This window comes from Hippoglossus stenolepis, chromosome 8 (assembly GCF_022539355.2).
Source record: "Hippoglossus stenolepis isolate QCI-W04-F060 chromosome 8, HSTE1.2, whole genome shotgun sequence".
NCBI classification, from domain to species: domain Eukaryota; kingdom Metazoa; phylum Chordata; class Actinopteri; order Pleuronectiformes; family Pleuronectidae; genus Hippoglossus; species Hippoglossus stenolepis.
The window spans coordinates 9,452,346-9,478,967 of record NC_061490.1 but is presented as its reverse complement, the minus strand read 5'-3'; the positions used below and the strand labels follow the sequence as shown (position 1 = coordinate 9,478,967).

At 41.0% G+C, this 26,622-nt stretch overlaps 2 protein-coding genes across 5 annotated transcripts in view; both read left to right on the top strand.

Annotated features, from left to right (window-relative positions):
- Positions 1-135: 135 nt before the first annotated feature.
- LOC118113870 (eomesodermin) lies at positions 136-5,298 on the top strand. 3 transcript variants are annotated; one of them, XM_035163921.2, is made up of 7 exons: positions 136-371; positions 1,539-2,213; positions 2,314-2,468; positions 2,760-2,881; positions 3,219-3,377; positions 3,741-3,802; positions 4,034-5,298. In XM_035163921.2, the coding sequence occupies exons 2-7, from the start codon at positions 1,690-1,692 to the stop codon at positions 4,824-4,826; spliced, it is 1,815 nt and encodes a 604-aa protein (XP_035019812.1). In that variant the 5' UTR covers positions 136-371; positions 1,539-1,689; the 3' UTR covers positions 4,827-5,298. The 3 variants fall into 3 exon arrangements, with proteins under 3 accessions (XP_035019812.1, XP_035019810.1, XP_035019811.1); XM_035163919.2 differs by having other exon boundaries at positions 2,314-2,480; XM_035163920.2 differs by lacking the exon at positions 136-371 and having other exon boundaries at positions 1,434-2,213; positions 2,314-2,480.
- A 1,941-nt stretch (positions 5,299-7,239) lies between these two features.
- LOC118113542 (ankyrin repeat and IBR domain-containing protein 1) overlaps positions 7,240-26,622 on the top strand; it is a 38,642-nt gene continuing 19,259 nt past the window's right edge. The window contains exons 1-10 of one of the 2 annotated variants that reach the window (XM_035163342.1): positions 7,240-7,379; positions 9,899-10,183; positions 10,981-11,281; positions 13,072-13,254; positions 14,272-14,389; positions 16,697-16,905; positions 20,714-20,802; positions 22,069-22,213; positions 23,593-23,759; positions 26,480-26,568. In XM_035163342.1, the coding sequence (XP_035019233.1) occupies positions 9,996-10,183; positions 10,981-11,281; positions 13,072-13,254; positions 14,272-14,389; positions 16,697-16,905; positions 20,714-20,802; positions 22,069-22,213; positions 23,593-23,759; positions 26,480-26,568 (1,489 nt within the window). In that variant the 5' untranslated portion in view covers positions 7,240-7,379; positions 9,899-9,995. Of the gene's footprint in view, positions 7,380-7,432; positions 7,668-9,898; positions 10,184-10,980; positions 11,282-13,071; positions 13,255-14,271; positions 14,390-16,696; positions 16,906-20,713; positions 20,803-22,068; positions 22,214-23,592; positions 23,760-26,479; positions 26,569-26,622 lie in introns of those variants that run through there. The other variant, XM_035163343.2, reaches the window with a different exon arrangement.

Sequence of the window (26,622 nt, the reverse complement as noted above, 5' to 3'; positions counted from 1 at the left end):
GGTGGGTTGGGATGCTACCTCGCCCTTTATACACCTTGACTGTGATGCCGAGGATCCCCTGCCCCTCCCCTGGAGAGCAGAGGAAAGTCTGTTAATAGGCTGCCATCGGTGCGTCATGGCCACAAGTAGAGAGCAGCGGTGAAAGGGAGTGCGCCTTTACGCACGGATCAGTCCGCCTCCACATGGCTTGGGTTTTTATCTCCCAGCTGGCTCCCTCCTCGACCCCAAACACAACATGATGCCATGTGCTGCTAAGGACTCAACTCCGCAGGTCGTTGACGTTACCCGAGTTTTTATTTAGTTTGATATATTTTATATGTGTGCGCGTCTTGAACTTGACTTGTAAAAAGAAACGGGAATAACATCACTTGGTAAGTCTGGGTTTTTTATAATTTTTAAATAGATGCTTGAATTTGATCACTGCAGTTTTTAGGACTCTCGTGTGAAATATTAATTGAAGGACTTTGCAGTGGTGCAGTGGTTTTATTTCAATGAGAAATCAAAATGTTATTTTCCCGAAACACCACAAAAAATAATGTTATATTTGAAGTTATTTGCAGGGAATTAATGCGCATTATTATTGTTTTGTTTTGTCTCACTGTAAATTTATTTTTATTTCTTGTCTATATTGTTTTCTTCTCGATGGGTCGTTCTGATTTATTTGTTGTCATTTCTCACATTGAACTGTCTGATCCACGAAACATCACAGGTTTCTTCAAACGGAAAAATAATTGGCTATTTCCCCTTTTCACGTCGGGTTTCCCGTTGGGACACGGGACCGCATCAGATGTGAATGAACGCAAATCCATTAACTCTGAATAATAATACAGGATTATCAGCACCGTGTTGGCGCACGTTTGTTCACAATGAGTTTTATTTTGTCCAAAAATATTTTTTAACCATGCATGTACAAATGTAAAGCCAAATTTAATTAAATTTTCTCTGGTGAATCACATAAATTATCTTAATGTGCCAATGGTTTTAGTCTGGGGAGGAATTTTAACTTTAGTTTGAAAACTACACCCTAAAATATATATAAATATATAAGCTTGAATATATAGTTTGTTATTTTGACTAAGCTGACCCTTAATTCAAGGCGGCTCCTTCAATATCATCCGGATACAACACAGGTCACCAGTCTGAAATATATATTATTACCATATTAACCATTATCACGTTGCAGATTTAGTTTCTAAAAAGGATAAGGTCCTTTATAATAAATTTAAAGAAAAATAGAATAAAAAGGAAGGTATGGAGCCATCTGGCAAAGATGACTTGTTTTCAAGTTACAGTAAATCCACTGAAGACACTGACTGAAATTCAACATTTCACTTTTGGTATCAGACTTCACAGCCACACCCTGATACGCCCACTGAGATCTTCAGCCTTGGTATTGATGTGTCTCTTTATACAAACATTTACCCGCACTTCACGCGCTTGGCACACAATTAGGCCTTTGGAGTGTCGGTGACAACAGATTGATGACTGTATATTTGTAGCTCAGACCGTCCTTAACCCCAATCGGTGTCTGTCTCCAGGATTTAGACGAGACTGTTTGCAGGCAGGAGACACCTGAAATAAAGTAGATTCAGTGACTCTTGACAGGGAAGAAAAATCCTCGGACAAGATTGGTGTCAACCGGGATCAACGAGAGCAATCGACCCCTGAGCCAAGACCAGAGAAGCAGCCATGCTCGGCGGTGAAGGAGAGAGCAGCACTTTCTCTTCCACTAAGGAGGCATCGGATGAGAGGCGCAAGTCTCCATCTGTGGAAGGGGGTGATGTGACCGTCCGCAGCAGATACCCGGAGCACGGGGTGGGTGCCGAGCGGTACTACATCCCTCCATCAGTGTCCAAACAAAGCCCGGAGACAGCCAGCCCCTGCTCCTTCATCCCTTACACCCCCGGTGGGACGGTTTACGCCCCGTCCGGCGCGGGCAGGTACCCCTCATCCCTCCACCTGGGCTCCGTGTTGCCTCCCGCGGGGTTTTCTCCCTCCACGACCGGCCGCAGTCACTTCAGCTCGGCGTACCAGCTCGGGCAGAGCCCCGGCTGCCTCTACCCGCCTTACACCGGCTCAGGTTCGGCTCTCAGCAACATGACTCTCCCGACCACCGGCCCCGGGATGAGGGCCCAGGTGTACCTCTGCAACCGGCCGCTGTGGTTCAAGTTCCACCGGCACCAGACGGAGATGATCATCACCAAGCAGGGCAGGTGAGGAGGCAGGGGCGCTCCGCAGTGATGGGCATGAAACCAACTTTTATTTCCATGCGTAATAATGAGGACTTCTTTTAATTTTGTGCCGCGTTTGCAGACGGATGTTCCCGTTCCTCAGCTTTAACATAGCTGGTCTCAACCTGTCGACGCATTACAACGTGTTCGTGGAGGTGGTGCTGGCGGATCCAAACCACTGGAGGTTTCAAGGTGGCAAGTGGGTCACCTGTGGGAAGGCGGACAACAGCAGCCAAGGTACTGAGCCAGGTCGATATGAGGCATTTATTTGGATTTTTTATTTGAATCATTACCATTTAGTAAAAAAAAAAAAGAGAGTTGGAAATTTGTAAGATTGGCCCATGCATGCATGTAATTGGCAGATTTTCTATTTGCAAAATATGTGTAATTTCAGACAAAATAAGGTTTATTTAGGTCTTGAATACATTGTAGGTCCAAGCTGAACCCCCTTTTTTTCAATGAAATAAATTAAATGAACATTGTATTTGTCGTTGGCTATGATGTAAAATGTATTTTTTTTTATTCCAGGGAACAAAGTGTATATCCACCCAGAGTCTCCGAACACAGGGGCCCACTGGATGAGACAAGAAATCTCCTTCAGCAAACTGAAACTCACCAACAACAAAGGAACCAGTCACAGTACTTCCCAGGTAAGAGCCTAATTTACATAAACCAAGGATTGTAATACAGATCCAAACTTTAAACGATTATATGTCAATAAATTCGGTTTAATTGCGATTATTTGTTTCAAGTAGTCTATAGTCATTTTTTAGATTTTTGCATGTTAATAGACGAGATTAAGCGCACGGTTTTACTTTCATGTTTGGAAATTAATTTGCAAGGGTTTTTTACGCAGCGCTCACACGGAGAATATGAGGATATCTTGCAGAACACAAGTTGTGCAAACGAACTTTAATCGAATAAAAGTTGCGCCATTATTATAATTTCTTTACATGTTTAATAATATAACGGGTGTTTTGTCTGCAGATGGTTATCATGCAGTCGCTGCATAAGTACCAGCCCAGGCTGCACATCGTGGAGGTGACGGAGGACGGAGCGGAGGACGTCAACACTGACGGGAAAACTCAGAGCTTCACTTTTCCAGAGACGCAGTTTATTGCTGTCACCGCCTATCAGAACACTGACGTAAGCAGGACAACACACACACACACACACACACACACACACACACACACACACACACACACACACACACACACACACACACACACACACACACACACACACACAAAAACTTATTCTATATTATAGCCTATCAAATATATATAAATTAATCAGACGTTGTGCAGTAGGCTTGTTGCATATTGTTTGAAATTTCTCATTCACTGTACATGGACAATAATTAATATTAAAATCAACTGTCAGCTTATGTTGACATGCATTGGGTAGATAGACATGTATGTGCACGGTGCTACTTTACATTTTTTTTTCTCGCTGTCTCTTTAAATAATATTGTTTTGCTTGTTCTTCTGCCTTGTTCTCTTTTAGATCACACAGCTGAAGATTGATCACAACCCTTTTGCCAAAGGATTCAGAGATAATTATGATTCGTGAGTAATTGTCATACGTTCCTCATAAGCTATAAATGAGTGTGAATAGGCCTACATAAAACTATGTGCTTTATTGCATCAGCTGTCTTACTGTGTTGTGGTTTTCTTTCTGAATTCAACAACAACAACTCAGTTCCTTCGAGTGTGGGAGCTCACTTTGAAAGAAATTCCCCCCCCCCCACACACTCAGACCTTTCTTGACCTGAACATAATAAGTATGTATTTTTTCAGGATGTACACAGTTCCAGAGAATGACCGCTTCACCCCATCTCCAACCGACTCTCCACGTGCCCACCAGATTGTCCCAGGCGCCCGCTACACCATGCAGCCCCTCTTCCAGGACCAGTTTGTCAACAACCTCCCGCAGAATCGCTTCTACAACAGCGAGCGAGCAGTACCACAGACTAACAGCCTCCTCTCACCTCAGACTGAAGACGGAGCTTCGCAGAGGTGGTTTGTCACCTCCATGCAACAAGGGGGAAACTGCACTGGCACCAGCAACAAGCTCGATCTGACACCTTATGATGGTGAATACTCAAGCTCCTTGCTTCCTTATGGTATCAAATCACTCTCCATGCAGACATCCCATGCTCTCAGCTACTACCCAGACTCTCCTTTCAACGCCATGTCTGCAGGGTGGGGGTCCAGGGCAGCATATCAGCGAAAGGTCACGACGGGTCTGCCTTGGTCTCCCAGACCCAGCCCCACTGCTGGTTTGCTAGAAGACTCAGACAAAGTTAAACAGATACAGATAGAGGAGGGCGTGAACGACAGTGGAGGCCTGATCTCCTCTTGGACGGAGACACAGTCATTAGCTCTTTCCCTCGACAAGGCTGATTCGTATGCCATGGCCTGCAAACGAAGGCGTTTGTCTCTCAATGGTCTGAGCACCGAGGACTCACCCTCTGACATTAAGTGTGAGGACTTGGCCTCAGCTACCACCAACAACAGTAGCTCCTATAGCAAGGACCCCCCCTCATCCAAAGCCATGGCAGCTTATTATTCCTTTTACACAAACCCTTAAAAATATGGCCTTGTGTTGTTGTTTTGGTTATTCTTCATCTGCCACAGTGAACATATTATTCAGTTATTTGGGGACTTTGTGAACCCAGAATTTGTCTCAGTGGTAATAAAAGTATTTTTTCCCCGTCAGGAAGCATTAAGGACACATTCAAATAAAAACAAAGTGACATGTGCGTGTGAATTGCCACTTTCAGTTGTGGGCTTATTTTTTGATCGTCTCATGTATGTAACTCTGCAGTTGCAAGTTTGAAGGTGCCAAAGCAATTGTTTAAGTTGCCCCATTAAAAAAAAATCAGTTTATGTGTTTGTTGCATACGTCATTGTATTTTACTTCACACTGAGATTTTGTGTTTACAGATTATTTATTGAAGGCCTGTTGATATGAATTTTGTGCACTGACATGTGGGAATGCTATGCTATATGTACCTTCATTGCAATGTCCAGATATTTGATAATAAAAGGCATAAGTGTTCTATATGGAGGATGTGTGGTTATTTCAAGTTAAGGCACTGTTCCTCTGTTTAAATGACAACACATGGGCTTATGTGTTCATACAATATTAAGCTTTTCTTTAGTATATGATTGCAACACATAAAGATTGCCTGTTAAACTCAAGATATTACGTTTGACACATTCGGATCAGTCCATTTCCCATGGCTAAAAAGCTTGTGTGTTGGTGTGAAGGAGAATAGGGCCACTAGAATCGACCTAACCCATTTTGGTAGACATTATTTAAGTTTACTTTCGTTCATACTCGAGTGTCGAAAAGCTATGAGGCATATTTCAAAAGGACAAGGCAATTCAAAGTTGTAAAAGGCATCGTAAAAAAAACCAATATAAGACATTACGAAAATAAACATTCAGAAAGAATTTTTAAAAGTCAAACAAATGAAATAATAGGACGTAAAAGTTAAAGAAGTGAAAAATAAGTAAATATTTGATGCAATAAAATCTCAGCTTCATGTCCTATTATTTGTTTCTATGGACTGTGGCGCCCTCTAGTGAATTTTCATTGTACACACACCCATTACACACCAAAGCAGCAGACTGTTGAGCTGTGATGGAGACTCGTGTCGTGACGTCACATTGACTTCAATTTTGAGGGTTTTCTTGTATTTTGTATTGTTTATGTATTTTATTCATATATATTTATACTTTATTCTGTGCAGAATCCAAGTCCTACTATATGAATAGGAACCTGTTACACACTGGATAGGACAGGCTTGTAAGTAATTTCTTCCTGCAGCAGTGAGATTATAAAACCAGCTCTGCTCCCAGTAGAACTCCACACACCCATTGTGGTCTGCACTTTAACTGTGGTTCAGATCTCTTAGAGGTTCAGTGTGTAGAATTCAGTGACACTTTGCATGTTGTGGCTGAATGACCCTCAGCTCACTCTCCCCTTCCAAACATGAAAGAGAACCTGTGGTAGCCTTCAGTTGTCATAAAAACTCAAAAGATGTTTAGTTTGTCTGTAAAAAAACATATCTGAATGTAGAGTATTTAAATATAAAGGGCCCATTCTAGGGAAATAAACACAATTCGTACAATTTAGATGATGACACACTAGTGAAAACATCACTAGAATTATGTTATAATCAGTTTCAGAATCAGAATTGGGATTTTATTGCCAAGTAGGTTTACACATACAGGGAATTTGCAGTGGTGTGTTTGTGCAATTGTTAATATAGAAAATATAAAATTAGGGGGAAAAATGAAATATAAAACAATACGATAAATGGGAGGAGTTATGCGATGTGCACAGTTATTTGTAAAGAGTCAAAGTGTCACAGTCACAGGCAGGGACATCAGTGCAGTTCGGTGGTAGGGTCCCAGGCCAGAGACTAAGACCAATAAGCAGTCGGCCAATAAATCCCTTTCACCTAAATCTTACACAGTGAACCTTTAACTGTGCAATATTCATACAATGGTTCATATGAATCCATTCACTGCTCATATTCTTTCTTGTTTTTACACTGTATATACTAGCTTTTATTCCATTCATATGTTTCTACACTTTTTCTATTTCCTTACACTCAGGTATTGCATGTTACTTATTATTACTCACTGAATGCCTGTATTTGACTCTTGCTGCTGTAATATTGCAAATTTTCCCAGTGTGACTAATAAAGGATTATCTCTTCCTATCTTATCTTATCTTAAGTATGTACTTGTTGTTGCCACATAACAACAACAACATGCACACTGATGCTGAGCCTTTAGGGGAAACAAGGAGAGAATAATAACATGGGGTTGAAAGATAAACTAAGCACCTGGTTGTCCATTGCTTATCCAGTAGAGCACAAAGTGAAGTCCTGTACTGGATGTATAATGACCTGGTTATACTTGTCAGGGGGATGTTTCAGCTGTTTGTCAGACAGTGGGTCCATGTTTCCCCCCGCCTGTGTGGAAACCTGGCAACCCGAGTGGCAGGCAGCAGAGTAGTTGACAGGAACAACATCCCATTATTCACTGGGAACCACAGCAGAGAACCAGTGTTATCCCATTAGCCGCTGACGGTCACTCCGCAGACACAGCGACATGCACCGCGTGTGTGAGTCCCAATACTTGTTACTCGTTGTTCACCGCGACTTTACTCAACTGTGCTAGCTTAAGTTGGCCAGAAGCACCGCTAGCTCGCTAGCTGCGCCGCTAGCGTGTGCGCTGACGTTCTCGCCGACGCAGATGCTAGCGTCATGGTGTTGTGTTTCTCTAGTTGTGAATAACTCAGCAGCTTAACAAGCGGGATTGAGTGATTAACACCGGGGCGTCTAACCAGAGCTTCGCTGCTGCCGTCACCCGAGGTCGCTTTAGCCGGTGGACGTGTCCACTCGTCAGAAAGGTAACCCGGCGGACTGTCCACTAACACAACACGCCGCGGCTACCAGGCTGAGCTAACTAGCCGAGACGATAAACAGCACACAACACCGGGAAAAGGCCTGCGTGCAGGAGTTTAGTGACAAGTGACATGTCGCCTGTCTTCTACCGCTGGCCCTCGGTGTTAAGTTAGTCCCGGTTACAGTGTCGTTAACCAGTAGTTAATTAGTTATACAGCTGGAGGGCGTCAGTAGTTCGCGTTAACCAGGTTATATAACTGTGTTCAAAGATCAGGTGTTTACACGTGTGTTCGCCGAGGTGGGATGTTGTGTGTTGTGTGTTGTGTGTTGTCTGTTTATGACGGATCTGTCCTCACAAGCCACCAACTTGACACTGATTTATCTGCTGTAAGACAAATGAACTCAGGAATATTCACTGATATGTTATTGAAATGGATAGTTTAAGTGGATGTTATAACACATTTATATAAGTTAACAGTATGTAGTTATGTGATGGTTGATTAAAGAACAGATAATAAGTTGTGTCAGTGTAGTGACTGATGATAAATCTGTTACAGAGAGGAGGGGGGAAAAGTCCTGTCCGCCTCTGGTCCAGCCCCCTTTTCACCAATCTTTATTTTACGATGGATTTTTAAATACAGTGTTTTCAAAGAGTTGAAACTTGACAGTGGTAAATGATGGTCGAATTTTAAGTTAATGATTTATCCACCTCTGTACACAACTGGACCATGGCAGCACTCGCTTATAACTTGACTTAACATGTAAACAAACTGCTCTGGTGTTAAAGAGCTAAAGTCAATGCAGGAGGCTTCATTGTCCAAACCTTCACTGGGGTCTGAAAGTCTGAGATCACTTTCCCATTTGGAGAGTGGTCAATGACTATGTTTACGTGAACATTCATATTCTGTTACTAACCCAATAAAGACATTAGTCTGAATAAGACACTGCCATGTAAACATCTATTTCTGATTACCTTAACCTGAATAAGGTCATTGTGGAGAATTCTGCCCTTTGTAAAAGTATGTGACATGTATACGTCATGACGGCATTAGAACATTGAACAACTGCTTGACGTCATAATCAAACTGCTCTGTAAAACGCAAACAGGAATATAAATAAATATGAATATTTTATTAGCAACTCATGTAGACATGTCTAAACAACGTCTCAGAATAACACCAATTGTTAAATGTTGCTCTCCATATATACAGTCAATGTGTTGCTCATCATATTAACTGTGTTCGAGAGTGACACTGAAATCTCCTCAAACTACAGTGAGTGAAAATGACCAAGGGTTATGAAAAATATCTGGAATTAACATATTTTCCAATCTGTGACACGCAGGAACTGTCTCTTATGTAGTTTTAGATTACTTTTATTTTGAAAGAATGGCTGATAAGATGAAAACAATTTAGACCCATCCACACATTACTGTTTACATAAACTGTGGAAAATTGTCAGTGGAATGTCGACATTTGCTTATCGTTTCCTTTCGTCACACCGACTGACCTATTGAGAGCCGGAGATTAGGTAAACTTGAGAGGTATTCATGGAGCATTTTCTCCTTTGCTTGTGTACACTACTTTATCATAAGGCATTATCACGTGGAAGGATTTAAATGGTGGTGATAGTTCATGAATATTAGTATCATGAAGTATTGCATCCTGTGCTGTGTTCTGTGTATTTGTGCTGCAGCTCACAAGAAAATACATAAAGCATCACACTGACCAAACAGTCATGACCATATGGTGCTCTGGTGGAAGCGAAATGCTGACTCGCTGCATGTTGCTGTTGAGTGGATGATCTCTTGCTTCACAATGACTCCTTGCCTCAGTAGGATGGGCATCATTGGCAAGGAGAGGCGGAAGCACCTGGTGATGCCAGAGGAAGTCTTGTCCTTCTCTCTGTGTGAGCTTGTTGGCACAATGTTTGGTTATTCTTAACAAAAAATAAAAAAAGAGAATCACAAGGAGGTGGTATACAGCGCAGTGTTGATGCATACACAGGCTTGTGGCAGAGCAGACCGTGCAACCTTGGAGCTGCATGTCTCATCCTTGTGGTTGAGAGGGAGAGGAAGTGATTAATACTTTAAGACGCAGGGCTGCAATTCGTGAAACAGTGATAGAAATACTAGCTGGCTATATTTGAGTTTTACCATTTTTCTTCGAGCAAGGCATCGTTGGACAAAAAACAAAGGCGTAAAGGAATTGAACCTTGTTTTTCCTCTTTTCTTTAGGACCTTCAGTATGCTGGTGAGTTGGACTTGAGCAGGTCGAAGACAACTCAAAAGGTGGCTGTGTCAGTCCGAGCTTGAACCCACAGCAGGAGAAGAGATGGGGAACACAGCGACCAAGTTCCGTAAAGCTCTCATCAATGGGGATGAGGTGCTCGCCTGCCAACTCTATGAGAGTAACCCGCAGTTCAAGGAGGCTCTGGATCCCAACTCTACCTACGGAGAATCCTACCAGCACAACACTCCACTGCACTATGCTGCCCGGCACGCAATGACACGCCTACTCAGGTCAGGATGTAGCCTAGACAAAATCAAACAAACAAGCAGACATAATGCACACATTTAGAGTCTCACATTTTTGGACTGGCTCTGTCATTTAGGGAAAAAGTGTATGTCTTTTTTTAGTTGATAGATGCAGGAGTCAATTGCTGTCCCTATGCTACCAATTCTTTTGATAAATTAAATTATGAATTCTATTGCCTGTGTTTTAGCCAGTCAGCCTAGCAGGATTGCTTTCAGCATTCCTCTTACTTTATAGCACTGTATTGATGATCAACTGGTCCCATCTATTACCTTATTGCTGCATCGTAAGAGCAAATTTTTCATGTTTCAACTTCATATAGCTCTGCCCCATCTGTCTCTCCACATAGCCATCTGTTAGCAGCTCTCAGGAATGCGACATGCTGGGTTGAAATAGGATGGGACTCCAAGAGCTTCCCACCCGACAAGCTAACAGCCTTGCATGTGTTTGTCTTTGTCTTTTCTCAGGCCCTGTCCTTTATTCGTAAATTTAAGGCTTGCTCAATTTGCATTCATACATGACTTTGAAAAATGCAAGGGTGTGTGAAAAATGGCAGCAGGTGATGTTCAATTCAAATGGAAGCAAGATATATATCTGGATAGATGCCGGATGGATAAATATGATTATGATATTATTTTGACACAAAGCTCCAAAATTCAAGACTGATTTGGACAATTTACATTTACATTTCCGCACGGCTGAAACTATGCAATTCTATATATTTCATTTAAAATATTATTAAGTATATTATTTTGTTTTTCCTGTCCTTGTCTTATTCTGTCAGGTCTTTTCTCTTAAGCAAAGATGGAAATCCTAACAAGCGTAATGTGCACAATGAGACGTCTCTGCACCTTCTCTGCATGGGGCCCCAGATCCTGATCTCAGAGGGGGCACTGCAGCCTCGGATCTCGCGGCCATACGAAGATGAACAGCGTCGGGCTGAATGCCTACAAATCATCCTGGCATGGACTGGGGCAAAGCTGGATCACGGAGAGTACGAGAGGGCTGATGTCAATGCTACAGACAACAAGAAAAACACCTGCCTGCACTATGCTGCTGCCTCAGGGATGAAGACATGTGTGGAGGTAAGGTTTTTCAGTCTGGGCTCATGTAAAATATTCTCAAGTATTAGATTTTGAATGTAGATCAATGTCTCTAAAGATGGAAACTGAAGAGTCTCACCAAGACAGGGAGCCATTTGAGTGGAAGGAAGATAAAAGTCTAAGGGAGATGGAAAGATAGATTATTCATAATCTGCCCCTTTGTGCTGTGAATATTTGTAGTGTTGTGGCTGGTGTGTGGCCTTGTGTTAGATCCAGTCGCGACCCTGGGTAAGGGACAGTAATTTGCAGGCTCACATACATTCCATTAAGTGTGATCAAATACCTCCCTGGTGAGTTTTGGGAAGAGAGTGTGCAGCACAGAACGGCTTTATTAATCCCTGGGGCAGAATACACCACATATAAACGTCAGACAGATAAATTAAGCTGTCATGCTGCTTCTCTTAGTATCTGTCCTCGTTAAGACCATGAGTTTAGTTTTGAAAAAGGAGTTTGTATAAAACCTTGCTTTGTAATCCTCATGAAGAATTTAGTTTACAATATGAACATCAGTTGGATTCAACTATGGCTGCAAAACTAATCATAGATTGTCACAATGTGCTATAGCATTAATTTCCATGACTCATGATTGTGTAAGTTTGTTATTTTTTATTTTTCCCAGAAAGCTGTTCAGTGGGATTCTGTCTATCAAATTACAATTAGCAACTTATGCAGTACCAAACATCAACATGTGGATGTAGCCCTGTAGGTCTGTTGTGATGGAAAGACAGAAATCCTACATACATTTTTTAAAATTATAGCAAATAACAAAATGGAAAAGAATAGTTTGGAATGCATTTTTTGTGGGAAGCTAAAATTTCACACGAGAAGTTTACTGATATATAACTGTATACTGTTCATGGGATATTCGTACTTGAGCAAACATATTTACTCAACCATTTACAGTAAATTATACATACATATACTCCTAGGTGGTATACACGCCCACATTTTCGCATATATACACTTTCCTTTCAACCTATAATGATGTTGCACCTATTGATTATTACCGCTTTATAAAGTCCGAGTTTCTAGTTGATTTCAATACCTTTTCGTCAAAGATATGAATTTGGCTTCTTGGTAAGATTCTCCTCATATACATTGTAATCTGTGTCCCTCCCTTCATTTTTTTGGCATTCTACTTACGACATCCTCAGCACGTATTTATCTCACTTTGAACTCTGCGGTTCTTTTAGATTGTGAAGGTACATGCTTTTAAAAGTAAAATACATTTCAATCCTGAAAACCGCCTCCAGGAGCCTGTGGACGATTCCAGATGATGTGCAAGTGGTTTGCCACTGTGCGTTCTCAGGACCTCCAGCAGGCAGTCTGATTAGAGTACTTAGTCTTTTGCAGTGGAGGACAGAAAAATCAAATCACTCTCTTCCAACTGAATTGTGAAAGAAATATATTTATGTAAATTTTGTTCAGAAGCACCGCTGTAACTGTCAAAAAGAGGCTCTGTCTCTGCTACTGCTTTTAAGAGAGCCTGCATATCTAAAAGTGAAAATGTTTGAGTTAAGATAAAGTTAAACCGTTGAAATTGTTCGTACTAATCAAAATCAAATTGGTTGTGATCAGTATTCCTGACATATTTTTGTACCCTTACTCTCAACTACCTAAAAATCAGAGTCAGTGGTATTCCACCTTTTTTCTAATTTAATGTATTTCAATATACATATGTAACCAGTGAGCTTTAGGACATTTTCCTGCATATAGTGTGCCCCCCCCAAGGTTTAAACACAGATTTTTTCCCTTTGTTTTCTCTGTCTCAGTTCCTGGTGCAGAGAGAGGCGGACCTGTTTGCGGAGAATGAAAACCGCGAGACTCCGTGTGACTGTGCAGAGAAGCAGCACCACAAGGAGTTGGCCCTATGCCTGGAGTCGCAGATGGTCTTTTCGATTGCCCCTGAGGCAGAGGGTATAGAGGCAGAGTACGCAGCCCTTGACCGAAGAGAGGTAGAGAATAAAATACTAAGAAGCAGTGGGTACACAGCTCTCAGTTTGTTCCCCTCAACTGGTGTCACTGTCAACATACGTATCCCTAACTTCTTCTACAAACTCCCTACTTTACTGTTTGTTATTGATACAAAATCTGATCTAAACCTACACAAAAAAACACACATAGATAGAGCTAATACAGAACATCCTTTGTCAGGAAAACTTTTTTCCCCCCTTGAGAGTCTTTAACTTTATAACTTTATACACATTAGTAAATCGCGGAAATTTTTTATATTTTGTAAGAACTGAACCAGTTTCAGTCATAGAGTTGTTAGGTCGATAGTGTTTAACAGGTGAAGTGTTTGTTTAAAATTTGCTTGAATTTTGTGTATAGATGCACACACACACACACACGTTTGTACAGCTGTCTTAGTGAGGACATTCATTGGCATAATGCATTCCCTAGCCCCTTACCCTAACCATCCAAACTAAATGCCTAACCCTTAACCTAACCTAAACCCAATTCTAATCCTAACCCTAAAACCAAGTCTTAACCCCCTAACAGTCCCTTAAAGTGAGGACAAAGTGAGGACAGGCCAAAAATTCCTCACTTTCCCAAAATGTCCTCACTCTGTAGGTTGTAGACTCAAACTGGTCCTCACAAAGATAGCTGTACAAGAGCACATGCACACACACACACATTAGTCACACAAAATAGCCTGCCTCAAGGCATGTGACTCCCATCATCATAAGTCACTGACGTAGTCATGCGTCTGTAATCATCTATATTTGATTCGCTTTTAATACTTCTATTCTTTTCTCTCCTTTGCCTCATTCCTTCCCCCTCTCCTCCCCTGATCTCACCATCTGTCTCCCTCTGCTCCTCCATTACTTCTCTCTGCCAACTTGGCCTGTTCCATTCCTGGTTCTGTCCGCCTTACCTTCATTCCCTCCCCTCTTATTCAACTTATTTATCATCCCCTCCTTCCATGCTCACTTTGTCCTTTCCCCTCCCCTGCCCCTTTTTTTCTCTAGCTATATGAGGGCCTGCGGCCTCAGGATCTACGGAGGCTGAAGGACATGCTGATAGTGGAGACAGCTGACATGCTGCAGGCCCCCCTCTTCACTGCAGAGGCACTGCTACGTGCCCATGGTACCATTAAACACACAAAGATACACACACAGTAACTAACAAGGTTGAGTCTGCTGGTCCTTAAAATTACTGGCAATAGGAGCATCCTTGTGGCTTAGTGTTTATACAAATGCTATTTATTTCCAACATTGCTGGTTCAATTTAAGCTTTAAACCTTGGGTAGTTGTTATACTTCTTATAGCCCTCGTTCTGCTGTTTACTTGTGAAGAAAGCATTTAATGATACATTTAATTTACTTATGTAAAGTTCATGCCATACACTCAAAGGGGCACGATCAAAAGGTTTTTACCTTGTACTGTACTCAGTGGAGCATGTCATTGTCACATGCTCTAAATGCAGTTTTACTGAGCCTGAACTCCACCAAATATGTGAGGAAAAGATACAGGCACATCCACAAACAAGCTGAACCACCATTTTTTAATCTTATGCTATTTTGCCTGTATTGCTATCACTGATATAGTTTTGTTTACTATGCGTTAAGATTTGATACTTTCTTCAACTCTTTTCTCATTAAAACAACATACAGTGGGAAGTTTTGTACTTCAACTAAATCCTATATTTCTATCCACCTCATTAAGTAGTGGCGCGCTGAGGTTGAGGTTGTTAAATCATGGGAAAATGTTAGCAAAGCAATGCAATATGTCTGAAATTAATCGCTGGTCACTCATGATTGCTTTCAAGCAAACTGTGTGCGTTTGTGGTGTAGATTTAATGCCAGAAGAGAATAGAGTATGGGATTGAAATCTAGAGTGACACAGGGTGTAAAATTTAAGTTGCCTTATTAAATCTATTGGTGTGAAGTAATGTTGGCAATGAATTTAAAGCCAAGTTACACACCTTGTTAAGGGCTTGAGTTTAACAGAGCCACATTAACAGGGAAACGTTCTGTTCGCATGCACATAGTTCAGCTCATACGAATGTCCAGCACATATGATTTTGTCCAGTCAAACGTCTTTTAAACCTAAATGAATGTGTATGAAGCCCGTTTAATAATCAGAAATTTTTGCTATTTGATTTTAAGCCTTTGGGTGAATCTTCACCGAACTTAATTTAACTCACTTCAGATTTTGTTAGTTAACTTAAATGTGTCAGAGATTGGGGTCGATTTTCAGCCTTTAAATACTCGACTCTCTGATTCAGTTGGCTGAGTGGCTGTAGAGCCATGTGTACTGTGTGCTACATATTAGACATACTTTTAGGAGCTTAGAGATGGGGAAGTGACCCCAGAATGGTGCTATATTTATTCCCCCCTATCGTGGGAATGCTGCCTGTCTCTTAAATAGGGATGGAAAGTTTAGGAGTTTGGTTAATCTCCAGGAGAAGGGTTTTTGGACTTATGTATCGTTAATTTCTTGTAAAAACCTCGGAACGTTCACATTTTTCATATGAGTCGGTTTTCTTATCACAGTGGTGGTTCTTGCCAAGCTGTGAGCCTGTCAATCTGCACTTGTGACAATTTGCATTTCCCAGTTAATTTTTCATATTTAAGACTAAATGTGAAAATGTTAATTTCAGACTTCTTTTAATGGCCAAAAGCATGAAGATAGGGTCACACTCATTGATGAGTTTTAATTGAACGGAGATGGGGCAAATTGTTGCAATATTCATTATCTAAACGAGGCCATTTGGAGTCTGAGCCATTTGATTGGCGGTGGAACGTGTCTGGAGGCTGATAATGGCCTAATTGCACAGTTGACCGGGTCATGTTTCTTATTATTGGCAGCGACTTTTTCGTCAGAATATTTGCACTCCAGCACAGTCCACAAGTCATTCAATATTTATACTGAAAAACTCTCAAAGCTGTTGCTCTGCTAATGTGAGATTGAACAGCTATTCTGAAAGAGAAAACCAGATGGCAGCAGGTCTATGTTGTTTGAAAGGCTTATGTGGTAGAGTTGCCACAGGAGTGGGATTTGTGTGAGCTTTGGTGGATTCAGCACCGCGCTTATCAAATCTCACAATAGTCTTACATGGGTCGTAAATATGTATGGGATGGACTGAAACAAACTGTTTTCATGTGACTACATTTTGTGTGGCTGAAGTGGGAGTTTAGCTGAGAAGAAGTGTTCTATGAAAAGTCTGCCTTCTTATCAATAAGCACCAGGCCTTACTTCATAGTTCACTTGACTTATTTTTTTCTTGGAGGTTGTCCAAACTCATTCTTCATGCCCCTTTGTTCTTCATGTGTTCATAATAAAAAACAAAAGGGGTTCTAATTGACTTAAATTATGCTTCTGTTTTTTGTTTGTTTTGTTTACATCTTAACCTTTCTTTCTCTTACTGTATGTTTTTACTCTTTTGCAACAGATTGGGACAGAGAGCAGCTCTTAGAGGCCTGGATGAACAATGCGGAAGAATGCTGCCAACGCTCAGGGGTACAGATGCCCAACCCACTTCCAAGTGGCTGCAATGCCTGGGACACCTTGCCCTCGCCCAGGACGCCACGCACAACCCGCTCTTCCATTTCCTCCCCAGACCAAATCAGCCTCATGCCTGCTGACGAGGAGTCTTCCCTGGTGAGATATGTCTTGAGGTTCCCTGTCAAGAGAGAGAAAATGAAATGCTTACTCTCCAACAAGCCACATCTGTGTTGAGCCCCATTTGTAAGACAAATGCAAATGAGAAAGTAGTGCATAGTTCCTTTATGGAGACATGGTTCATATTTGCCATTTAAGACATTTTCAGACATAAAGTCCGGAAAATGCTTGAGGTGTATCCTCCGGATAATCTCCTGCTCTCATGGGCTCATGCAAGTTTTTGAGGGGGTTGGCAGAAAAATCTCCAGATATTGTCCAGAGCCTGTGACTCAGAAATTCGTGTTTTCATTTCCAGATAATTTTAGGATATTATCTGGAGTTGAGTGCATGTTTGAAGCAGCTATAGTGACCCTGAACTGGATGCAGGTTTGACCAAGAAGTTTTTTTACACAGATGACGTTTTTTTTTCAGACGGATGGACATTTGTAACTGGCAATAGTAGACATGATAGATGAGAATCTTCAGTGTGTCATGTAACCGTACTCATCAGCGAAGAGCCATCAGACAGAATTGAAGCACAGAATGAGTAGCCTCAGTGAGCAGCATGTTTTCCTGAGCAAGGATAAAGCTTGCATGGAACTACACTAAAAGTAACCAGCAGAGTGCCCGTAAAAACTGTGCAACAATGTTTATTTAAATTGAGTCCCCATGGTGCAACAGATTTCCTGAAGTGTTTCTGCTGAATTCTTTAAAATTTCATCACCACACCTGTCTTTCTGCATAATGCTGCATTATTTCCCAGCCTTGTAATCATTAGCATTCATGCCAGTGCTCTCCCTCACCAATATAAACACAAGCACCACCTCTACTCCTCAGAGAAACAGTGGTTTGTTACTTATGTTGTGGCAAGCTCTGAACATAAAGAGAGTATTAAAATTATTTCCAAAAAATGGTATTAGTAATTAGTTTTATTAGCAAGATTGAAACGCTCCATAGGCCAATAATGTAGACTGTAAAATAGGTATGATGCAACCCTCTGCATTAAACATGAAGGAACTAGTCATTAAATTAATTTACATTGGAAAATAAGATACTGATGGTACATTTAAAGCAAGGCTTCATGACTGCTGCTGTGGCTGTCTCTAATTAGTTTTACTCTGCGGCTAACATAAACTCATATCAAATATGATCTGTAAAGTCACATTTTAGCGCCTTGTTAAACAAAGATAAAACAAATATTTAGTTAGCTTTTAACAAGTAAGCATGAGTCATTGAAATGTGATTATGCAGCAAACACCTCATGGGACATGTAGTCTTCACAGCTCTGTTTGTAAATATGCAAATGTGCAAGGTCATAATGGAGACCTATTGCCCCCCAGCTGCTAGAGAGTCAGAATACCCCCTGTTTAATGCTCGGAACATTACCTTGACTTTGTCTGGGATATCCCCATTTTTTCACAGCAGTCTTATTTGTGAATAATAGCTGGTTTTCAGTTGAAGTATAACTCATAAAATATACAGTTGATAAAAAAGGGCAACTTAATACAGCAAAAGTAACCCAGCAATAGGTTTAAGAATAATGTTAATAAGATTAAAAGCTGACCTGATCAGCAGGTCAAACAAAACACTAACAAGTCCTGAATAGAGATCAAATAAGAATGTAGCAGATTTGATTTAAACACTTGGGAGAAACGAGATCCGCTAAGTTCGGACAGTAGGTCTGGGGTGGGCTGTGCTCGGCTGAGGGTGGTGACTGTTGTAACATCACAAAGTTGCAGAGGTCTTGACGTCTCGTTTTAAGGGTTTCTGAAAATGAGATTTCTCTATTTTGCTGTGGATTTAGCACTTTGATACTTTCACTGTATTTACATAGCACCTAGACCTGCTCGATTATCAAAAAAGACATGCAAATCGAATTTTCTGCAACATGGGACCTTTACCAACTTGTTATGTTCTGCTCCGCAATTCTTTAATGCTATTTCATGTTATTTGGGATTTCTACAAACAATGTTCAGTTAGCCTTAATAACTTGGTTAAATTGAAAGGACTCAAACATTCTCGTTCAAGCCTGGTTTATACACACTGTCCACGAACTCCACAACCGACCATACAGAGTACAGTCCGGCCTGCTCCTCTATGTTTGATGGCTGTGTAATGTGATGGTGAGCCGGTGCCTGAAACACTGAGCAGAAATTGATTTGAGATTTCAGTTGGATAATATCTTTTCCAGTTGAAAGATGCTTATGAAATCAATATGGCTCAGTAGCACAAGTACAAATCACATTGCTGGTTGGAATGTTTACGATTAAGTGGATCTATAAGTAACGTGTGATATGAAGTGAAAGAGGCCTCAAGACGTTTCCTCTCTCACATTTAATTTCTCTCTAATCACAATTTGCCACCTCACCATCTGTGTTGGCAATTTTCCCCATCTCTAAAGTGTTTGTACGCATGGATAAGAGTTTCCATACGGGTGTGCACATTGTCCCGTCAAGTTTGTTTTTATGGAGCTCAAATGAGGCCCCTGGCCTTTAGCTGATTTTATGCTGCTCGCAATTTGTTTTGAAGACTGCCAACAAGGGTGTCAAGTGTGCTGGATAACAATCAGTGTCCCAGAGGAGGTCAGCAGCATAGAAGGGCAAAGTTCACTGTCGTGTCATCTGATTAGAGCCTGGCTTGAAGGTATGGGTACATTTTTTGGGCAGCAACTAAACTGTGTGCAACCTGCAAAAACAGCTTCATCACAAGCTTTTTAACATCCAAAATCTGAGTGGTTGTGCTTGTTGTGATACTCGTAAACAGTTACGTCTGCAATCGATACTGAAGACTGTATTGTAATTTTCATAATTTTCTGTAATTTTATACAGTTTTACTCCTGACATTTTTGACCAGGATGTTTCAGGCTTTTAAAAATACATTGACATCTGTGGGGAAAATTAGAGGTGTCCAATCTCTTTAGAGGATCATTTAACCTTTGGATGTTTCAATCCAGTGTTTTCAGAATGTGAACTAAACTGATAGATGATAGCTGAAGTCGACACACTTGATTTACCAATTGCTCTTTGAGAAATTACCCGCTGCATTTGTCTGACACTATCTTTTGTCATGGCTCTGAGAGGGCGTGTCTTGAACTGGGCCAATCGACTGGGTCTACTTAAGAGCCTTTTGTAAAGGTTACAGTTGATTATGTCACATTCTTCTCTTCCACAAGTCAATACTTACATTGTTCAAGTACACTGCATCCTTTATATCTTTTGTGAGGGTCCGTCTTTCTCTGAAACAAGGCCCGTTTGTGTGTGTATCCGTGTGTCTCAAGATTCAGTGAGAGTGAAAACAATACATCTGATGATTAGTATCTAATTAGTAAACTGAAATAAAGACTAAAGTATATTTGATTCGGTTCTGGACCATAGAACCTGTAGCTGGTGTGCACATTCAAACACGAGGATCCAAGAGCCATTTAACCATGTATTAGTGGTGAGCTTGATGAAGGGAAGGAGGAAGGGTAGAAAGGATGGTATAATGGATGATTTCTGTTCAATGAACAATACACAACTCAATATCTTACCATTCCAAAACAAAAGGAGAGGTCATCATCTTGGCCTTGGGTGGCCTTTGGTTCAGTATTATTGATATATATTTAAGATAGCTTCGTCAGCCTATTCTCTCGTTTGTTAAATTTCAGGGGGTTTTCATTCAAAGTGTGATGCAAAATAATGCATCGATTTTAATGAAGGACCTTTAGAAATTGAAACAGAGAGATTCACGAATTACTCATTTTTATTGGAGGTTTTATGTAACTAAATGGACTTTAACCAATTAGTATCTTCTTTCTTTTGTCTTACAGTGTGGAATCTGCATGTCTTCCATCTCCGTCTTTGAAGAACCTGTTGACATGTCCTGTGGCCACGAGTTCTGCAGAGCATGCTGGGAAGGGTAAGCTATGTTTTGGGTTGGCCTGCAAGTTCTGTGGATTGCCTTGCTATGTCCTTAATGTACTTCCACTGATCCTCAATGCTTTTCTTTTTATCCAATGGCTGTTTGGAAGGCTGGGAGATACAACATAAATGATATTTAAGTGACATATTGGTGATATTTTTATTACACACATTTTTTAAATCTCCTCCTCCATGATTTACCCCTTTGATGCATACAACGACATCACTATGATGATTCCAGTTGACCATTAAACATATGTCTGCTTTAAAGTATTATTATTTTTAATCATTAGTGGTTTCTATTAGATTAATTTTAAAATCACAGTGGAAATAACAACTAAGCTAAAACTAATAAAACTGTATTCATTCAAATCAAGCAATGGCACAGATAGGCTTTTAAAGAACTTCCAAACCCACCCAAGGTTTAAAAGGCATGTTTTCTTTAAAAAACCCTAACCTATGCTTCTGTCAGGAAAAAAAACAAAACAAATTTAAGCTGAGAACTGTGATATTCAATCAAAATGACTTTATTCTATGCGTTTCATTAAGTTTTTTGTCATAAATAAACCAAAACAAATTTGATTAAAAAAACAAGTTTCTGTGCTCCTCAACACAACTGAGAATCCATTTTTGAGTCAAGGGACAAGCTTGTGGAGCCTTCGGTTTCCCCCCAATATTGGTATCAATACAGTTACCACCTAGTCATCATGATGGTGTGACTGTATGCATCAAAGGGAGTTTCAGGCATTCTTCGTTCAGTAGGGGGTGGGATTTCAAATGGTGAAACAAATTTGTGGTGCTGTCTGCCTCCTTCAGTTTTGCTGCATATTTCACAGATAACTGCTGTTTCTTCAACGGATGATGCATCCACTGCTTTTTCTTTTCTAAACCAGTTTGTTTGCTCCCATCCTCCATCACTGCTCCTGAACTCAACATGTATAAAATCTCTTTGGCAAATCCAGTCTTTCATTCTCTCCAGGCCCTCTCCCTGCCCCCTATTTATACAAAAACATGTCTCACCTTTATATATCACATACACTTGCCCAGGAGAGTACTCTAGATGGCCAGGCAAGTTTGTGTACATGTATGTTTTTTCTGTGTCTTTGTGAGGGAGAGAGCTGAAGGGGAGAGTGAGAGAAACAAAACTGCAAAGCAAGTCTCATTCCTGCACCTTATAGTCCTTTACTGCATCCAAGCTATAATACACTGAGTACATTTGGGATATCAACCACCCTTCACTGCAATATATATCATTCTTTTTCAGATTTCTAAATCTAAAGATCCAAGAGGGTGAAGCCCATAACATCTTCTGCCCGGCCTTTGACTGCTACCAGCTAGTACCTGTGGAAGTCATAGAGAGTGTGGTGTCCAGAGAGATGGACAGGCGATACCTGCAGTTTGACATCAAGGTAAACCAGATCAGATCAAAAACACAGATGTGCTCATAGTGAACAGATTTCTTTAACGCTGATCCCACTGCACAAAATATTGAAATCACAGTGTCACCTCAAGTGATAAAACACATGACTCCTCTAGTTCACGGTACAGTAGAAACAAGGAACAGAAAACATTAAACAGATTTTTTATTTATTTTTATTCAACCCTGGTTAACTATGGCTGTCTCTTCTTACCTAAGTCATTTTTACAAAAGTAAAATAACAAAATTAACAAAATAACTCACTCCAATATCCATTAAGGTGCAGCATGTAGAAAGGGAACTGTACTTAAACAACACCATTATTGTATTGTGTGATTATCATGATTAAATATCTGTATTTTCATTTCATTTTAATTAAAAAAATTACTTGTCTTTGTCCGTCATCATTATAGTGACTGTGAAACTGAAGTGTTCCCACACAGCAAACTTAAATGATGAGGGAGGGTCTTCAAGCTCCTGTTTGTCTGCTGTCACCATGACCACGATCCTACAGCACATCCGGTCCTTTGCTAAAGTTGTCCCTCGGAATTTGAGACCCGTATGTACACAAATAAGTTCCGCACGTGGACCCGCTGCATTCGTTCGGTACACGTGGGTACCGAAAGGCCCGTACCGAAAGGCCTGTATTGGAAATCTTCGGTTCGGATACACCCGTACTTTCAGTGTAAAGTTTATTCGTAAACAGGATTTATTAATTTGAACAAAATGTCAGATTTCCTACTCTGGGAACTCACACTGCAAGGAACAGAACAGTGTAAACTTCATTTCAGTGCAGAACTGAAAAATGATAGCTTCTAAGCACGTCACACAACATCACCAGCCAAAAATATTTACTTTAGATTGGTTTCAACCCAACTATTATTTCCCACCTGTAACTGTGCCTACCCGAAAAGTCCAAGAGATAAACATCTTTAATAAATGAACAGCCAATATGAGTTGCCATCGAAACATGAACATTTTCTTATTTAAGCTGTAAAGGCACAGTCATCACATTCATTTTTGAATTACTCATAAAATAGGGTGGCATTTATGACCTGTTATAGTTATTGTCCTGATGATCTGGACTCAATAAACAATTCCAATAGTGTAGGAGATTATTATAACAGAGGTTAACATGTTTTATCAGCATTTGTTTTCTTTCAGATTTCTTGTTTGTGCACAAATGCAAGCCTGTAAAAAGTAAACAGGTGCAAATAAATTTTTTTCCCAGTGATCTTTTCAAGCACAAACTGTCAAATTTTCAACTTCGAATGTTGTGGATGATTTAAGTATAATACCGTCACCCTCTAAATTATCTACAGTTCCTGTTGAATTGCCAATTGATTTTACTCTTTGCTTCTTCTGTTACAGGCATTTGTGGAGAACAATCCAGCAATCCGCTGGTGTCCTATGGCAGGGTGTGAAAGGGCTGTGCGACTCAACACCCAGGGTCCTGGAGCTTCCACCTCAGACCCTCTTATTTTCCCCCTTCTTCGTGCCCCTGCAGTAGACTGTGGCAAAGGCCACCTCTTTTGCTGGTCAGTAAAGTGCACTCACTTTGTATTTGAAAATGTTAACGTTTATATAACTTCTATTTTCCAAACTTTCTGTTTTCTATCTGTCTGTCTGTATATGGAACACTTATCTCTAGAACTGTTCATCTTATCGGCTTCATCGGCTTTACACTCAAGGAAGTGCAGTGTCGAATTTGGTGTGATTTTGACACGCGATGTGTTCAATATTAATAAACTTTGAACAAACAGGTGACCAGTGTTCTGTAACAGCCGTGGTTGGGACATCGTACGTAACAACAACGGGTGCATTCACGACAAGAAATGATTCTCTATGTTGGGGTTCTGCCTACTGAGTAGAGCTTCACCAAACTCTAAATAAACAGGTGAACGCCTCTTTGTTCAGCAGCCGTGGTGCGGCTTCAGTGTCACTTTGAAGTGGCTCAATTACTGCAGGTCACATAAACTTTCTGAAAGAAAGCTGCAACCAGCATCACCCCAGGCCAAGCAAACAACCCATTCCAAACAGGCAGGTTTTGATCGGGAACTGCACAAGAAACTGTAATGATGATGTAATGATAGAGGTTATTAAAAACAAAACATTTGAAGCCAAGAATACATTTTTTGTCAGTCTGACAAGAAGACAGATAGGATGTTTTTTTGTAATAGAAAAATATTACACGTGTCCGTCTATGTATGTTTATGTGGGAGACAGTACACTCACCCTCTTTGCAATTTATTAACACACTCCCCCAATATGATGAAATAGAAACATGTTTTGATAATTTGTCATTTTTAATATCATTGTTCCAAAGTGCTGTGTCATTGTTAAACAGAAAAAGACTGAAATAATCCAGACTCTTCTGAGATTTTGGTGTCATGTCAAACCCAGTAAAGAGGAACTGACGGCCATTTACAGGGAGCCAACAGTGGCCTCTCCAACAGAGAGAGCTCTGTTGGCAACCATCTCTTCAAAAAAACAGCACTCCATCGATCATTTCTAAATGATAGAGTGGCTGGTGAAAGCCATCTCTGAGTAAAAGGCATATAACAGCCTGCTTGAAGTTTGCCAAACAGCAGTTCAAGAAGCCTGAGAGCATGAGGAAAATTATTTTACAGTCTGATAACGTAGACATGTAACTGTTCAGAGCAGAACAGATCTGAAACAAGCTCTTTGATAAAAAAGTACCACCTGTGTTTCTTAACTGCTGAACTATTTCTTCTCTTCTCTACTAAGTGTACAAATATTTTGTACAACTACAGACCTGTCTCTCTTCTTCTTTTTCTCTCCAAAGCACTTGAACGTGCTATCTTTAATCAACTCTCTTCCTATCTTCACCAGCACAACCTTCTTAATCCTGACTAGTCTGGTTTCAAGGCAGAACACTCAACTGAGACTGCCCTCCTTGCTGTCACCGAGCAACTTCACACTGCTAGAGCAGTCTCTCTCTCCTCTGTAGTCATCCTTCTAGACCTTTCTGCTGCGTTTGACACAGTGCACCACCAGATACTTATTTCCTCCCTTCAGGACCTGGGTGTCTCAGGCTCTGCCGTTCCCTGCTCACATCCTACCTCAAAGACCGTACCCACTGGGTAACTTGGAGAGGATCTGTGTCTGAACCACACACTACTGGGGTCCCTCAAGGTTCCGTCCTGGGTCCCCTCCTTTTTTCTCATCTGTTTACATAGACGACTACTGATGATGTAACAGCTTCTTAAAGGGCTATCCCAATTTGTAGGGGAAGATTTCAACCACTACCCCTTGTGACTCCGTTTCAAGATAAGGGGTAGGGAGAAGGGGTGAAATGGGATTGGGTTATTCACTCACATGGCTTTTCCTACCACAGCTACGCAGATGACACCCAGCTAATTCTCGCTTTTACCCAGTCTGAAACACAGGTAGCAGCACAAATCTCTGCTTGTCTGACTGACCTGAAAATTAACCTTGACAAGACCGAGCTACTTTTCCTTCCAGGGAGTGCTCTCCCACCCATGACCTTACTATCACTATTGACAACTCTGCGGCAGCCCCCACCCAGACCGCAAGAAACCAGGGTGTGACACTCGACAGTCAACTCTCCCTTACCACCAACATTGCTGCAGCAACATCAGGAGAATAAGTCCCTTTCTCACTAAGAAGGCGGCATAGGTTCTGGTCCAGGTTCTTGTCATCTCACCCCTAGACTACTGCAACTACCTCCTGGCTTGTCTACCTGCTAGTGCTATGCAACCTCTGCAGCTCATCCAAAATGCAGCAGCTCGACTGGTCTTCAACCAAACTAGGTTCTCTCACACTACACCGCTCCTTCGCTCCCTTCACTGGTTATCAGTGGCTGCCCATATCCGCATCAAGACACTAGTACTTGTTTACCCTGCTGCGAACGGATCAGGCCCAGTCTACATCCAGGACATGGTTAAACCTTACACCCCCAGCCCGGGACCAAATAATGGTCTGACTGCTCCCTCACTGTCATATCATGGCCTAGACCCTGTTAAATACCACATAGCTCACTTATTTCGCTATATGGTTCGTCAAAGTGTCCATTAGGTTCACTTGTCAGGTTCAGATTTCTGTTGATTTGACGTTTGGTTATGGAACTGGATGTGACACAGGTCCAACTTTAATAGTTCAATGCAGTAATTAATTTAAAAGCAAAAAAGTCGAATTGATGTTGATTAATGAATTTGACTGTCTTCTGATGTCACTGGTGGTAATGTCTGTCCTTATCTGTCGGTGTGTATTACAGGGAGTGTCAAGGTGTAGCGCATGAGCCCTGCGACTGTGATATCTGGAAATTGTGGCAACAGGAAGTCTCTGAGATGAGGCCTCAAGAATGTGAGTATTGACAATAATTATGATAGTTTGGGTATTTTAGACACCTGAATGTAA

What these genes read in the sequence shown, in the direction of transcription:
- LOC118113870 (XM_035163919.2), top strand. Translation starts at nt 1,690, where the DNA reads ATGCTCGGCGGTGAAGGAGAGAGCAGCACTTTCTCTTCCACTAAGGAG. An exon ending in ATCATCACCAAGCAGGGCAG is followed by an intron (nt 2,214 to 2,313) that starts GTGAGGAGGCAG and finishes CCGCGTTTGCAG; the next exon opens with ACGGATGTTCCCGTTCCTCA. An exon ending in CCGCCTATCAGAACACTGAC is followed by an intron (nt 3,378 to 3,740) that starts GTAAGCAGGACA and finishes GTTCTCTTTTAG; the next exon opens with ATCACACAGCTGAAGATTGA.